The 16,946-nt window shown below is 43.1% G+C and overlaps 1 protein-coding gene across 3 annotated transcripts in view; it reads left to right on the top strand.

Annotated features, from left to right (window-relative positions):
• The window catches only part of IQCA1 (IQ motif containing with AAA domain 1), a 146,529-nt gene that overhangs the window by 63,162 nt on the left and 66,421 nt on the right, over window positions 1–16,946 (top strand). For all 3 annotated transcript variants that reach the window (XM_072796793.1, XM_072796792.1, XM_072796794.1), the window contains 3 exons: window positions 1,624–1,708; window positions 9,988–10,116; window positions 16,797–16,872. In XM_072796793.1, the coding sequence (XP_072652894.1) occupies window positions 1,624–1,708; window positions 9,988–10,116; window positions 16,797–16,872 (290 nt within the window). The remainder of the gene's footprint in view (window positions 1–1,623; window positions 1,709–9,987; window positions 10,117–16,796; window positions 16,873–16,946) is intronic.

Genomic DNA, 16,946 nt, shown 5'->3' with positions numbered 1-16,946 from the left:
CCCCATTGTGTTCAGTTCCCTTCAAGACAAAACTGGGGACCTATGTCATGTTCCTACCGAACGAGCCACAGGAAACCCCACAGACGGGGCCTGCTGGCTCCTCGGCACGAAGCAGTGGCCCCAATTCAGAATCCTTGTGGTCTTCACCATCATCTGCCTTTAGCAAAAAGTTTCATTTAACAATATCCTTGAGGACACTGTGAAATATAATTGTATTAACACTTGACCCTTGACCACACAGCTTTGTAGTATTCTATGTGACATAACTGGAAGTGCACCTGAAAGCCTCGGGCTGCACCCCGAAGTCCGATGGCCGTGAGGAAGCGCTCCTGTGAGGTCGTCTGCTTTCGGCTGACCTAGCCACTTTCCGTGGGGAAAATAACTGACAAAAAAAATAATGTTTTTGAGAAATGTTTTTGCAAGAATGAACCAAATGAGCCTGAAAGAAAAGCTCCGACATTGCAAAAATTAAAATTTTAGAAATCTTGTAATCACCTCTGTGAGCCTGAGAGCTTCTCATCACTTAGACTTTCGGTTTTGAGAGCAGGGGAGTTATTAATGAATGTGATTTTGATATGATGAAATGTGCCAAATGTGAGGACAGATTTTCTTCCCAAACTTCAACCAAAACAGCATATTGCAGCAGAATGAATACAGAAGCACATATGAGCATGCAGCTAACTTCCATCAAGCCAGACGTTAAAAAGACTTCAAAGATGCAGAACAGGAACGCTCTTTCACTACTTTTTTTTTTTTGGTTTTGGAAAATATGCTAAAAATGCTATTTATGTGAACATATAATGAGCTTATTATTGTTATCTTTAAGCGAAGTTAAAATGTGTACGTTAGAAATTTCTTGGTTTTAATATCTGTTACAGTAAACATCAATAGCTATAAATCACATAAACAAAAGCTCTTTGAGATATTTGGAAATTTTCAAGAGCATAAAGGGCTCCAAAGGCTGAAAGTTTGAGAACCACTACTGTGGTCTCATCTTAATCCTTAGATTCTCTGCTTCGGTGGATTCGTGGAATTTAGAAATCGTTAGCTACCCATCCCTCCTGAAATTCCTCAATATTAAATTGCAAAGTCTGCTTTTTAAAATGTAGAAATTAGACGGTGGCACACACGCACAAATTACTACCTGGACCCCACAGGCGATGGAGCCTCAGCCCTATGGAAACCTCAAGCGGGCCCGTGCGTCTCACGCACTGTTACTAAATTTGTCTTCACCAACAACTCCATCCTTCTGTTTAGTTTCAAAACCCTGTGTTTATCTTAAGTTTTAAACAGGAAGAAATGATTTGTGCTTCTGTCTTCATTCCTAACTCAGGCACAGAGTACCTCAATAATTTAAAAAGAAAAGGGGGTGGGAGGAAAGGGAACAATCTGTTCTAGAGAGAGGGGTGTCTGTCTCCGAGTCACAATGACCTGGAGGAAGCAAACCTCTAGGAACGTGACCGGGTCCTGCTGCTCCTTCGAGGCAGGGTGTCCGGCCGCATGGGGCAGGGAGCCTCTCCCGTCACCGCCCTCGCCCATCTCAGTGACCATGCGCAGAGCCAGCCAGTGGGACTCTGAGGACAGAGTCCATTCCTACTTAATTTCCCTCTTTTTCTTCCTCAGGAACTTAACTGGCATGTTTCCTGAGTACCCTAACGTGGAAGAAGGAGGGTCAGCAATTATCTTTTCCAACAAGACTCCGCAACAGGTACGGAGATGCTGGAGACATAAAACACGAATATACTGTAATCCCATTTCTGTAACTGTACACCTGATGGGCTCCTAGTGTTGGTAGGTTTGGGTGATTCTCCTGCAAATATTTGCATGGAGATATTTTGATGTCTCATCAATTATGTATTTTTAAATTTACTTCAAAATGAATTCATGCTTTCTCCTGTCTTACCTTTGAGAGAGATGTGACAACAGAGTATTTATCACAGAAACCAAGAGAAAACTTGCATCGTGCTCAACAGCAGAGCACTAGAAGCATTGCTATTAAAATTATCATGAAATTCATGCTAATATACTCCAGCTGATATACTGGACTACATAAAACTCAAAAAACAAAAAATATCATAATTGGAATTAAAATCATGTGAGAACTGGAGAAAATATTTGCAACATATGGGATAATAGCTATCTTTCATATATAAAGGGTTCTTAGGAAATATTTTTTATTTTTTATTTTTTATTTTTTATTTATTTATTTATTTTTTATTTATAATAGTCACACAGAGAGAGAGAGAGGCAGAGACACAGGCAGAGGGAGAAGCAGGCTCCATGCACCGGGAGTCCGACGTGGGATTCGATCCCAGGTCTCCAGGATCGCGCCCTGGGCCAAAGGCAGGCGCCAAACCACTGCGCCACCCAGGGATCCCCGGTTCTTAGGAAATATTAAGAAAAATCTGAACACCTCAGTAGAAAAGGAGGCAAAAAAAAAATGTTACCTTGATTTTTAAAACCTTTAAACTCACTAGCAAAAAACTTAAATCTCTCTCTCTCTCAATAAATAAATAAATAAATAAATAAATAAATAAATAAATCTTAAAAAAAAAAAAAAGGGCAGCCCTGGTGTGCAGCGGTTTAGTGCCTCCTGCAGCCCAGGGTATGATCCTGGAGTCCTGGGATTGAGTCCCACACTGGGCTTCCTGCATGGAGCCTGCTTCTCCCTCTGCCTGTCTCTCTCTCTCTCTCTCTCTCTCTGAATAAATAAATAAATAAATCTTTTTAAAAAATTTAAATATAAAATAATGTTCCTATAGCTCTTTTCATCTATAGGATTGGTAAAAATTTTAAATCCTGGTAATCACTAGAATTGCTGAGCATGGGGAGAGAAGTCATTCTCCTACATTGTGGCTGGATACATAAATATATAAATTAGTGTGACCTTTTTGAGGGACATAAACCAAGTAAATATCAAATGTGTATATTACTTTATCCATAAATGCTATTTAAGGAATTTATACTAAGAAAATAAGACATGTGGCCATAGACTAGAGACAACAAACTTTTTCCATGAAGGGCCAAATAGTAAATTTGTGAGGCTGTGAAACATACGTTCTCTGCCATAACTATCAGCTCTGCATGAACTACTCATTCTAGCATGAGTGTAGACACAGACAGTAGGTAATGAATGAGCATGGCTGTGTTCCAATAAAACTTTATGTACAAACTAGGCAGCAGGCCAGATTCGGCCCATGCAATATGACTTGCTCACCGACCCCCTGCCGTAGATGATTGAAACAGCTGTTGGTGGCTGCCCCGTTCATCGCATTGACAAAGAAAGCAGGCTACTGTTCACGAGGAGGGAACTAGTTTAGGAGCATGAAGCACTACACAGCAGTAAAAGCTCTGCTGCAAGTCAGGGTCTCTCCATCTCAGCACTGCTGACCCCACGGTCAGCCTCCTGACCCCCCCACAACCCCATGCACCCCTGAGTGAGCTGTCACGATTAGAGAGACGTGCTCTTTCCCCAGCCCCCTGTCAGAAGCTGATGTCAGCTCCTCAGCCCCCACTCCACCCTCTGGCAGACTGCTGTCCTCCTCAGAACTCAGTGACCATGTACTGTCCACCCTACCATTTGGTAGTTCATCAAGCCCTCTCCTGAGTGACTGTCATTTCAACTCGATGTTATTTCTCTTTTTTACATGGTTAGGTCTTGTCCCTGCAGCTAAATTGTCAGACACAAGTTGTGTCTTGAAAGCCCAGGACCAGAAACCGAATGCATTCCGTGTTAGTTTAGAAAAGGTAATGATTACAGAATTGAGAGTGTTGGTGCAATTTCTGAATTGTGCACAAGAAACATTCAAAAGTAAGGTTAGTCTACTAAAAACAAAAGAAGATGAAGATGTCTGGCTAATACTTAAAATAAAACAAAGAAGGCCACAAAGCAGCATGACTTGTAAAGACAGGTGATTGAAGAGTACGAACAGCATAGCAGGATGAACCAGTCCCCCCACACGCTGGGTCTGTGATTTAGATGAGCTGACTCGTGTACTGTACCTGCAGCAATAGGCATGGAAATCCCAAAGGAAGTCATGATAATTGTTACTAGTGGGAGCAGGAGGATGAAGAGACAGACCAAGCATGACCATTATGGCATGTACATAAATACTCAACTTTATGTTTGTAAAAAGCAAGCAATACAAACACCTTTTACAAAGTGAGCATAATCACGTCGATATCAATGCTCCAAAAGAAGACCAAATACAAATAAAATCACAGATTAGTCTTCCTTACAAGTATTAATGCAAAAATTCAAACTGAAATATTAGCAGACCAAAACCAGCAGCACACTAAATAAGCAAAACACTGCAGTCACATGGCATTTATTCCAGAATGCAAGAATGTCTAGGGTTGAGGATGTCTGTGAATACACTGCTTCCAGTAAAATGATCCAAAAAAAGAAAAACATAAGTTCATCCCTGTGGATGCTGGTGGGGCATTTCACGAATTCAGCATCCATTCTTGATTTTAAAAACTAAAACGAAAAAATTAGAAGATAGGGATAGTTGTTTAACATGACAAAGTATTTCTTAGTTCAAGGTCCAATATTATGCTTAATGAAATTTGCTAGAAACCATTCCACCAAGGTCATGAAAGATACAAAGATGGCCATTGTTACTGCTCTCCCCTAGGATCCACTGAACACTATTGGACACGAGCAAGAACATAGAGATACAGAAATTGGAACAGAGGAAGCAAAATGATCACTCTTTATAGGTACGCTCTACACCTAGAAAAGCAAAGAGAATAAACTGAAAACTAAAGAGTGTGAGAAGGAAGATGGGGAGTAAGTTACAGAGAGCAAAAGCTTTTATGTGTGCAAACAACAGCTAGATAGAAAATACAACAAAATGGTCCATTTACAAACAGCAACAACAATACAAAGATAAAGCATCTAGGAACAAACATAATAATAAATGTGTCTTCTCTGTGAGGAAAAGCTTTAAAAAATGTGAGGGATGCAAATGGAAAGAAGGAAAAGCATACTGTATTCTTGGGTAGGAATACTCCACACACATCTCATAAATACATCACATCTCCCAAACATCAAATGCACGTGTGATATGATCCAAACAAAAATACCAAAGGCATTATGTTGGGGGTGGAGGCAGGCCACATGGAAGGTGACCAACCTGATTCTAAACTTCAGGTGAAAGCAAATACACAAGAACAACCAGTAAAATTCTGAAAACACATGTAATGAAGAAGAACTAGCCCTGCCAAGTATTGAACCATGCTATTAAGAACCCATTGGCACAGACAAATCACTATAAAGACAGATCAGTGGAAAAGAAAAGAAAATCAAGAAATGTACCCAAATACATATGTCAATTTAGTACATAGTAAAGATGGCATCTTACCTTTCTTGGTAAGGGGAATGTGTAGAATAACCACATTGTCATCTGAAAAAAAAAGAAGAAAAGTAAATCTCTATTTCTTTATACCTCACCCCAGGATGATTCTGGATAGATCAAAGATTTAAATGCCAAACAAAACAAAACAAACAAACAAACAAACAAAAAAAAAAACCTAGAAGAAGCCAAGGAAGAAATGCTATACCCTTAGAGTGGGAAGACATTTCTATGTCTGTTGCACAACCCAGGGCTCATAAGAGGCACAAAATGAAATTTTAAATGGCACACACAAAAATTTTCTAACCTGCATGGCAAACCGACCCCAAGTGAAGTCAAATGACAGATGACACAGTAGGATAATTACTTGTAATAAGCACCACAGACATGAGATCATTTTTCTCATATATAAAGAGCTCCTACAGCTCTATTAAAAAAAAGATCAATAACCCAATATTTTTAAAAAGCCAAAGGATATGAACAGACATCTCTCAAAAAAGAAAATGTAAATGGGTTTGAAACATAATAAAAGATGTTCGACATATAAAAAGATGATCAACCCCACACATAGAAATGCAAATTAAAACTATACTGACAGACAAAATTGATAAATTGAACCTCATCAAAATTCAAAACTTGCACTTCAAAAGATACCATCCAGAAAATGCAAAGACAAAAACAGACTGGGGTAATACCTGATAAGAGATTTGTATCCAGGATAAACAAAGAACTCTTGCATCTGAATAAGAAGTCAATTCAATCAAAAAATGGGCAAAAGACTTAAATAGACAATTCACAAAGGAGAGCTAATTAGCACATGAAAAGATGCTTGGCATCATTAGTCTTTCGGGAGATAAAACTACTGTGAGACCATTTCATTCCCACTAGGATGGCCATAATCAAGAAGATAGGCAGTAAAAAATATTGTGGGTGTAGAGGAAGGGGAACTCTCCTGTGGTGCTGGTAGGAATGCAAAATGGCGCAGCCACTTTGGGAAAGGCTTGTCCATTTCTTTAAAGTTAAATATAAACATACCAAATGAGGCAGCAGCCTGCTGTCAGTACTCTATCCAAGAGAAGTGAGAACATGTCCACCCAAAGGAGTTTGTACACGAATATAGGAGCATTACTCGTAATAGCCAAAAAATTGGAACAGAATAAATATCCATCCATCAACCAGTCACTGGATAGGCAGATATGGTGCATCTAGACAATGGAATATTATTTGGCAATAAAAAAGGAAACACCAATTGAGATACGCTACAACGTGGGTAGACTCAAAACCATGATGCAAAGGGAAAGGAATCAAACATGAGAGACCACACATTATATGATTCCATTTACAGGAAACATCCAGACAAAGCAAATAGAGGCAGGGAGGAGATTAGCCATGGCCTGGCCAGGCGTGAAGGACGAGGAAAGGGACTGATAGTGGACACGAGGGATCACACTGGGGTGATGGGAATGTTCTAAAACTGATATATGGTGATGGCTGCGCAACGCAGAAAATGTACTAAAAATGATTGAATCGTACTCTTGGAATGGGTGAATGTATAAAATGTAAAATATGCCACAATAAAATTATAATAAATCATTATGAAAGAAGAGAGGTGGTGGGCCAGATTTGGCCTTCAGCCCCCACAGTTTATTGAAAATATGGTGGCTGGTTTAATAGGGCAATATAGTGCACTTCTCACTTTGGGAGGTTTTGCTATAGCTGAAGAGCATGAGCAAAGTTAATTCAGCACTGGCATCTAAAAAAAGAAAAAGAACTAAAACAACCACAGTGACATACCATTTCTTCAGCCGTTCCGTTGGCAAACATCACACACTGTGTCACCCTGTGTCAGAGCATATGGGGAAACAAGCACTCGCCCGCATGGCTGGTGAAAGTGTAAACTGGCACAGCCCAGTGGAGGCAGTTTGACAGTATTACAGCTGCACATACCCTCGGTCCAGCAGTTCTCCTCTTAGGAATTTATCCTGCAGATATGCTCACATACCTGCAAAGTGATTTTTGCATGCATTTCTTTGTGCAGCATGATTAGTAACAGCAGACGATTGGAAACAACCTAATTCCACCGGTAGGAGAATGGCCAGATAATCTACGGGACACCCGTAAAAACAGAACAAGGAAGCCCTTTAGGTACTGCTATGACAAGTGGCCAGGGACATTATTAAGAGGAAAATACACAACAAGGGCAATGTGTACGATACACTGACATGGGTATAAAATGACCAATCGATGGTTACATCATGTATTTGTATGCATGCATGTGCACATATTTGTGTGCTTTGGAAGATTTTGCTAGAGTTGAAAATCAAGAGCAAAACAAATTCAACACTGGCCTAAAAAAAAAAGAGACAAACTCCACACACTATTTTCAAGTGTGTGAATAGCAAGCATAACACATCGGAGAGTGTGTGTGTGTGCATGTGCGTACACGTATATTTGCATATAACTATATTAAATATCTCTGGAAGCATCTCCAAGGTATTGAAGCTCCTTTAGAAAGCAGATCTTGCTGGTGGGCTCACAGCATGGAAGCAGAACATTTCACGACACGCTCTTTTGTAAGTTTTGAATTTGTGGATCAGGTGAATATATTTATCAAAGTCTTAGTAAACTAAGTCAGGATATAGAGGAAATAAGTAATACAATGGAGAAGGCTTTAAAAGATATGCTGAATTGTGCCACAAATGAAGATTCCTTTTTTTGTGTGTAGCTGCTCACATTTTATGCATCAGGTCATTTTTTAAAAATTGTCTGTATATTTTTCTGAAAGCTTCCAAACATCCGAAGGGCCAAAAAAAAAAATGTTCATGCTCCCTACATGCTCCAAACATAAAAGTCCTGAGTAGCCCCAGTTTGGTTCTGAGTTGAAGTGAGCTTGATCCCCAAGGAAAACACTGCCACTTGAACAAGGGACTTTTAATTCCATCTAAAGACACGCTTTTTATTACCAAATAATGTACGCAACACATACGTCACTTCTTACCCTCGCCAGCACCCTCTCTGTGCCTCACCCCACCGAGAGCTTCACTGGAGCCTTGGGATGGGTTGGCCTCTGGACAGTGGAAAGGAGACACATGACTAATGACTAGAGTGTTGTTTTTAAGCCCAGATGGGACCAGAATATCCTGCTCTTGTTCACAGTAAAGCTATCTGTTATATTTTTTAAAGTGCGAACTAAGCTCCTAAGAACAACATAGGTATAAATATAAAAAAATGTAATACTAGAAAATAAACGTCTGCGCGGTAGTAAATCACTAATAAGCCGTAACAAGTAGACTTGACCCCAGGAGGGTGGTTAGTTCGACGTAGTAAAGGTGAAAGGATACTAGCCCTTTTGTTTCATTGCATACTCTGCTCTCCAGGGATTACCACTGAATTTGGTGTTTGTCATTCCTTCATATTTCTTTGTTCTTTGATTACATATGTATCCTGAAACCGTAGAGGGTAATTTTTCTATTTAACTGTATGTATCTTGTACGATAGGATAAATTTACGTGTATCATTCCGCATCTTGCATCTTTTCTTTCTCCGTCGTGAAGGTCATCCTGGCTAGCACCTGTTCGAATCCCAGTTCAGCATTGGCCAGTTGTGTGTCCTGGGCCACATGGCTGACGTCTCTGTGCCCCCTTCTCTTATCGATAAAACGGGCTGGTATCAGCTCCCATCCGTAGGCCGCATTTAGCAGTAGATGAGTTCATCTTTAGTACCGTGCTGGGCTTACCGTAAGTCCAATGGATGGAAGCACTGACTTGATTTTAGGAAATGAAACTAGGAAACTAGAACCCAGAGAAGTTATGCTACTTGTCTTGGTCACATGACCGGTGATGGGCAGAGCCCCGGGGTCTAACAAGAAATGGGTCCCATCACCGTCACCCTCATATCTCCCAGAAGTCGTGGCTCCCCACCACAGCAAATGGGAGCTCAGCAAACATCCTTGTACAGAACAGATCATATGGTTTTTCATTATATGGTTTTCATTATATGGTTTTACTAATTCTCCAGTGATGCTGATCCGATATGAACCAGGTACTTCTTAAGAAATATTTAAAATTTGGGGAGCATAAGTGGGATTTTGTCACTGCAGGACATACAGATTTAATCACAGGTGAAAGGAAGCAACCCTGAGAAGAGATGCATGATCATTTACAGGAAAGCAAAGTTACTGTAAGATCAACTGTCACACAGAGTCCAGGCAGGAATCACAAGGTGTCCTCAGCTCCTCTGGGGAAGAGGCGTGGGCAGGCCTGGCACACAGGCTGCGGCAGAGACACCAAGGAAGCCATGACCTCCCTCATGTTTATATTCATAGGAGCCCTGGGGACCAGAGCAGCTCTGAATTGGGGGGCAGAGGGGGCTGGGTTCAGAAATGTCCAACCTCCCTCAGCCTCCCCATCATCTGCCCCCACCCCGAGATCTGACTGCGGCCTCACTGTTGAATCCAACCAGAGGCAGGTGGCAGGAGGTGATGTCCCCAGAAGGGTCGGCCTCAGACCCAGAGCAGGGCAGGGAGGGAGCAAGGACAGGTCAGCACAAATACGTCCTCCAGACAGAAAAGGGGTCCTCATCTTGATAGGGGTCCATGAAAGTGAGAAGTTGATTTTGTATTTCTTGCCAGGTCACTGAAGATATTATTGCAACCCAAGAAGAGGAGGAGAAAAACAAAAAGAAAAAGAAGAAGAAGGCAAAGAAACCCAAGAAACCTAAAAAAGAAAAGGAAAAGAAAGAGACAAAGGAAAAAAACAAGGTAAGGGATTTGGAATTTTAAAAGAAATTTTTTTTTCTTTTAGGTGGATTTCTTGCTTTCAATCAATGCCATCGCCTCAAATCTCCGGAGATTGCAGTCATTTGTTTCCTAGGAAACCGTTCTACCAACTGTTATTCAATATTTTTTTATGTTCCTCGATAACTGGTCATCCTCTTCTCTGTGACTTATAATAAATACCTATTAGCATAAAGGTGGTTTTCGTGACTTCGATACTTTATGCATTTATTCACATATGGGATAGCTTTGAATTTTTATTCCTCAAAATAAATGATCCCCCTCTTCTTTCCTCAGGGGTAGAGATCAGAAAAAATGCTCGCAAACCAGGTGACCACTACAAAGTCAACATAATCTTAACTACTTTAACCAAAATGTGTTTGTTCAAGTTTATCACTTTTTGTTGACATATTGGATGTATTTTAATGGAAGTTTTTGTTTCTTACTACCCAAAGGATAAAAGGATATCAGATTTCAAAGAGTGTCACTTTGGGCCAGGCCTCCCCTCCTGCAGTCGGGAGAGGATGAGGCGGTGGGTTTACCAGGTGCTGCTGTCACGGGGCAGGAACTGGAGGAGTCTTCCTCCAAGCTCGTGGACAGGTGCGCGCTCCCTGGACAGCGTTCTCTCAGCAGAAACTCCTCCATGGGAGATGGCTGGAAGCTCGCATCACCCTAAAGCATGATCATGTTTCAAGAGGCATTTCTGCACAGACGGATCCTCCTTCACAGCTGACCAGAACTCTGACCTGAATCGACTCGGGAGAATGGATCCTTAAGGGGTATGTCCGTGTGTGACTCTGTCCAGAGGCAGAGATCCATCTCTTGCTCAGGCCGTGGCAGTCACACTCCTCGTGTTCCAAGAGGTGCGTCCGGGAGAGAAACGAGACAGGCTGTGTCATCAAAGACAAGCGACTGGACCAAGGAATCGGAAATTGTGAGCAGGGGAGAAAGGAGGATGGTGGATATACAATGGCAACACCCAAACTCCACAGAAATGCAACATTTTGCTTTTATGAAAGCCAACATTTTGTGATGAAAGCCAACATTTTGCTAAAAATCTCTTGCATGAGGGCACCTGGGTGGCTCAGTTGGTTGAACATCCGACTCTTGATAATGGGCCAGGTCATGATCTCAGGGTCCTGGGATGGAGCTCCAAGTCGGGCTCCGTGCTCAGCCTGGAATCTGCTTCTCCCTCTCCCTCTGCTCCTCCCCACCCCCTCTAAAATAAATACATAAAATCTTTAAAAAAAAAATCCCTTGCACTATTGCAGGCACCCAGCTGGAGGCAACTGCCCCTTTTGCAAGGCTCACCTCCTGCACCATGATAAGCAGAAATCTTCCAACTTCCCCCACCTGTCTTTGTCCCTTTCCTTAACCATGTACCATTGCTGTGAACAAAAGAAGAGAGACCTCTTACTGCTCGCTCTGGACACAACCCACTCCACTGTAGTCCCCAGCTACCCAGTGTGTCATGCTGACCCCTCACCTAATTCCTCCCCAGGAATTGTTCCGGGTCTAAAGGAGCTGCTCCATGCAAAGTCCCAGCACCCTGCCCAGGGAACTGCATCCAGGGATAGCCATGTTTGGGTACAAAGACCCAGTCCCCTCATGGGACATCTCTGAATGGTTCTCCTGGTCCTGGGCTCCCCGTGGGGTCAGCTGACAGCTCACATCCAGTCACATCACATCTCAGTTGCATCAACTTCTCTGTCCGGTGCTGCCTGTCTCCCTTCTTCCCTGTGGGTGGTGTTCCCAGTAAACCACCTGCACAGCCTCCATCTGAGCATTTCCAGGGAATCCAGCCCATGAGGCCACCTGTTGCCCGACTGCTGGCCCCAATGCTTCTAACTTGTTGCAGAAAAAAATAAGACGGGAGCTTACCTGATACGGTTAATTTTTAAAGCCCTCCTCTCACTTTGCAAGATAATTTTGAAGCAGTGCCTAAGAATAAGGACAATTGGAAGAATTTCAATTTTATTCTAAGCATTCTCTTCCACTAAATATGCATTAGGGAGTTTGACACTTGCTAATTAAAAATTCACTGTTAATGAAGCTTGTTCCATAAAAAATCTGAAATTATCAGCTACACAATCTGGTCTTTGTTGAGTGAAGGTATTTTATTAACTAGCTATTAAAGAGTCATTTAATGATGAACAGTTTGGGACAAAAAGCAAAGTTTGAGTGTATCAGCATTTATGAAGTAGTTGCAAATGAAGGATTAAATCCTTCAGAGTTACTTAGAACTGAATTTATTCATGAAAAGTACAAGTCTACACGGTGATAACATAATCAATGAAAGAATAAATGGTAATCGCTAATGAAAATTGATATCATCACATTATGTTCCTACTCATTACTTAGAGGTCAGATCATCTTTTCTGTTGACTTTTTAAAGTCTTACTCTAGAAGCAATCCCAAAGCCTCCAGAAGCACTCGTGCGATGAGCTATTCAAATCCTTGTATGAGAATTGGTATTTGACCAGAAGAAAAAGTCATCTATTATTCACCCTGGTTAAAGGGTAATGCAGGGGAGACAGAAAACTAGTTTTGTTTAGCTTGCATAGATACTGACCCAACCCCAACCCTATTTCCCACGGTGGCATAGCTGGGAGGTTATCCTTCAGGTATTTTTATAAACTTGGTCATTTCTCAATTGCCAGTGCATATATAGTCAGAAAACTTGGGAAAGACCTCATATTAACAAAAAACTGAGGATTCTCTGGATATTTCCACTCACCTCCATAAATGGAAAATAGACGCTTGTTAAACTATCACCCAAGTACAAGCTTCATCAATCCGCAAGATGGCTACAAGTGAGCATAAGTGGCCGAAGACAAGGCGTTGACAAGGGTCAGGCAGTGAGGGGATCAGAAGGCTGGACGGGGACCGGGGACTCCAGGCAGTATTCCAGGCAATGGGTGAGCCAGAGAACCATAGGACCATGTCAGGGCAGGGATAACAGAGGCCAGGGAGGGTGTGTGGTGTGGGGCTGGGAAAGAAAGCTTGGAGCAGCCATGGATGGGGCCTTTGGGTGCTGTGCAGAACCTTCCAGAGAAGACAAGAGTCATCCTGGGGGTAGTGACTTGAGCAGACCTGAGTTGTGTGAGTTGTAGTCTAAGGCCTGTGGTTTGTGGCCAACGTTGGGATGGCCCGTGGGTGAGGAAGTGACTGAGGCAGGGAGACAGGTCCAGGTGGTGACCACCATGAGACAGGAGGCAGGCTCAGTGCAAGCCCAGGGCCCACACAAGGACAAGTGTGGGCCAGGGGTCGGAGCACCTCAGAAGTCTGCATCCTTCCACATGGGAGGACGCATTGAAAACCAAACATCATTCACAAGGTGGAGAGCGAAGCAACTGAGTTCTGTTTCCCTCAATTTTTTCTGAAAGTAATGAAGAAGGAAAGGTACATCCAGCTGGTGATGCGAAGATCTGGGCTCATAGTCACCAATACCCGTCCCTGGCTCACAAAGACCCACCGTCACTCTTTTAAGATTGCTTCTCCTCGCACTTCGACCCTTGCCTGGGGTCACCTCTATCAGCATAAATGTGTGTCAGAGTGACCTGCCCAAAGCACCTCTCTAGTGCAGCGGGCACGAGCCCCCCTTAGACACGCTGTTATTCAGAATTATGAGAATCAGTGAGTACCCCTGGGTGTCTTGAGACGTTTGAACCTGGAGATGCCTGGGATGAAGTTTAGGGGTGAGAACTTGTAAGTTTTGCAGTCCCTGCTTGGATTTCCAATCTTCGGTGGGGCTGGCAGCCCGAGAAAAGAAAGGGCTGTTATGGTGGGTCTCCATAATCGTGCACAACATTTTAAAATAAAATAACTGTGGGGGCACCTGGGGGCTCAGTTGGTTAAGCGTCAGACTCTTGATTTCAGCTCAGGTCATGATCTCAGGGTCTTGGGATCAAGCCTCATGTCGGGCCCTGCACTGAGTGGGGTGATTCTCTCTCTCTCTCTCTCTCTCTCTCTCTCTGTCTCTCTGTCTCTCTGTCTCTCTCTCTCTCTCCTTCCCTCCCTCCCTCCCCACCCCTACTCACATGCACTCATGCTGTCTCTCTTAATTAACTAATTAATTAACTGTGGCTGGTAATCTTACATTCATTTGACCATTTCATCAAAAATTTTGCAAACAATTTAACATTGAAAGCATGAAAGTTTTCAATTTTGTATCTGGATCCATCTGGAGACCTCTATTCTGAGATGCTGAAGGAGAAAAGCAAAGAGATTGGTCTAGGTGTTTTCACCTCACCAGAACTAGTAAAGGAAAAGCATAGAAACACCCTAAACACTTTCAAAGATGAGCTTCCAGGGACACCTGGGTGGCTCAGTGGTTGAGCATCTGCCTTCAGCTCAGGTCGTGATCCCAGGGTCTTGGGATTCAGTCCCACATCAGGCTCCCTGCGTGGAGCCTGCTTCTCCGTCTGCCTGTGTCTCTGCCTCTCTCTGTGTCTCTCATGAATAAATAATTAAAATCTTTTTTTAAAAAATAAAGATGAGCTTCCAAAAATTAATCATTTTATCCCCTAGACAAGAAAATGAACATCTACCTGTACCTTATATAAAAATTATCTCACCATGGATCATGGACTTACATGTAAAACTATAAAACTTTTAGGGAAAAACATCTTCAGGATCAAGGGCTCAGCAAACAATTCTTACACTTGACACCAGAAGCATCCATAAAAGGAAAGAGTGATAAATTGGACTTCATCACAATAAAAATTAAAAAAAAAAAAAAACCTTATACTCTGGGAAGAGGATGAAAAGACCAGATACAAACTGAAAGAAAATATTTGCAAGCTATAGATGTGACAAACGACTTGCATCTAGAATATATGAAGAATTCTCGAAATTTAACAGTAAAAAAAAATTCATCTTTCTTTTGGATCTTTGGTTTGCAAACCATCTCTAAAAGATAAGGACATCCTCTGTTAAGAATATGTGATGGTTACCCTACAACCCAGCAATTGCACTGTTGGGTATTTACCCCAAAGATACCGATGTAGTGAAACACCAGGACACCTGCACCCCAATGTTCACAGCAACAATGTCCACAAGAGCGAAACTGGAAGGAGCCACGATGTCCTTCGACAGATGACTGGACAAAGAAGATGTGGTCTGTATACACAAAGGGATATTTCTCAGCCCTCAGAAGAGATGCATACTCACATTTGCTTCGACATGGATGGAACTGGAGGGTATTATGCTGAGTGAAGTAAGTCAATCAGAGAAGGACATTATACGGTTTCACTCATACAGGGAATATAAGAAATAGTGAAAAGGACCATAAGGGAAAGGAGGAAACTGAGTGGGAAAAATTAGAGAAGGAGACAAACCATGGGAGACCCCTAATTCTGAGAAACACACAAAGGGTTGCAGAAGGGGAGGTGGGTGAGGGAATGGTGTGACTGGGTGACGGGCACTGAGGAGGGCACTTGATGGGATGAGCACTGGGTGTTATACTATATGTTGGCAAATTGAATTTAAATTAAAAAAGAATATGTGATAGAGGGGCGCCTGGGTGGCTCAGTTAAGTGTCTGCCTTCAGCTCAGGTTATGATCTCAGTCAGGGTCCTGGGATCGAGCCCTGAATCAGCCTGCTTCTCCCTCTCCCTGCCTCTTCCCCCTGTTTGTTCTCTCTCTCTCTCTCCCCGTCAAACAAATAAACAAAATCATTTAAAAATATATATATGCTAGAGAAGAAAGCTAGCGTCAGGAGGACATTCTCTGCCAGCCAAGAGCCATCTCTGCAAATGTGCTTTCGGTATCAAAGTCACAGCCCTTGTCTGACAGTCGCTTTAGGAGCCAGAAGAGGAGCCCCATGCGATCCATCCTTGCACCTCTTTTCTCTTTGTTGTTTTTCAAGCCATGTGTTGAACCACTTGGGCCTATTTTAGGTGGATTGTCTCTGTCCGGAACTCGTGATCATGTGAATCCTAAAGTCTTCTCTACGTCCACCTAATGTCGTGCTAAATCCTGGCAAGAGCCTGGCACCCAGATCCAGCACCACGAGCTGTAAAAGGTGCCGTTTGTCTGCAGCGCCACCCAGCCTTTCCGTGACCCCCACGCCTCCCCTCCCGCCGCCTGGCCCACGGAGGTGCTGCTCCACGCTGGACCACTGAGCCAACCACGTTCTCATACCATCTTAGGGGGTTTGCAAACTAAACTTTGTACCACTTCACAAAGAGGGAGAAGCACGCGTTGCGGATTTCCAGAGGCTGTTCTCAGGAATGAGGCCATCATCGTAGACACGTCCTCTCCTCCAGCCTCTTCTGACATTCCAGCCAGCTTGACGTCCCTACAAGGACTCAGGCTGGGATCAGCTTCCAGAGCTAAGAAGGAACCCGATTGTCAGACAAGCCCAACGTGTGGGGTACCCCCGGAGAGGCAACTGAAACGGGGGTGCCACAGTGAACCTGCAGGCAGGGCTGAATTTCTAGAACCATCCATGCCCTGGATGGTGGACACAACGCTCCCTGCTCAGACTGGCCAGCAGGGAACCTGCCCGGGTGGGTGGCCAGGGGCTGGACCTTTGCTCATAAGCCAGAAAGAGCACGTGTGCCTTGGCACAGCCCAGGCATGAGGATGTGTGCGCCTCGTAACTGTCGCATCCGGGTCAAAGTAGGCCTGTAATCAACAAAAATATCATTTTTCCTCAACAGGAAGAAGATGAGGGATGGAAAATGTCACCGAGTGTGTTCCTTCCCATGATGGAGGAAGGAAACAACGTGTACAAAGGTTGGTGCAGGAGAATATGGGAAGGCAATGGGTTACCCGTCCGCCCAGGGTGACCCCTGGCCCGAGCACCCGGC

The sequence above is a fragment of the Canis lupus genome, chromosome 24, assembly GCF_048164855.1.
Source record: "Canis lupus baileyi chromosome 24, mCanLup2.hap1, whole genome shotgun sequence".
NCBI lineage: Eukaryota > Metazoa > Chordata > Mammalia > Carnivora > Canidae > Canis > Canis lupus.
Note: the sequence above shows the minus strand (reverse complement) of the source record. Positions and strands in the feature narration are given on the sequence as shown.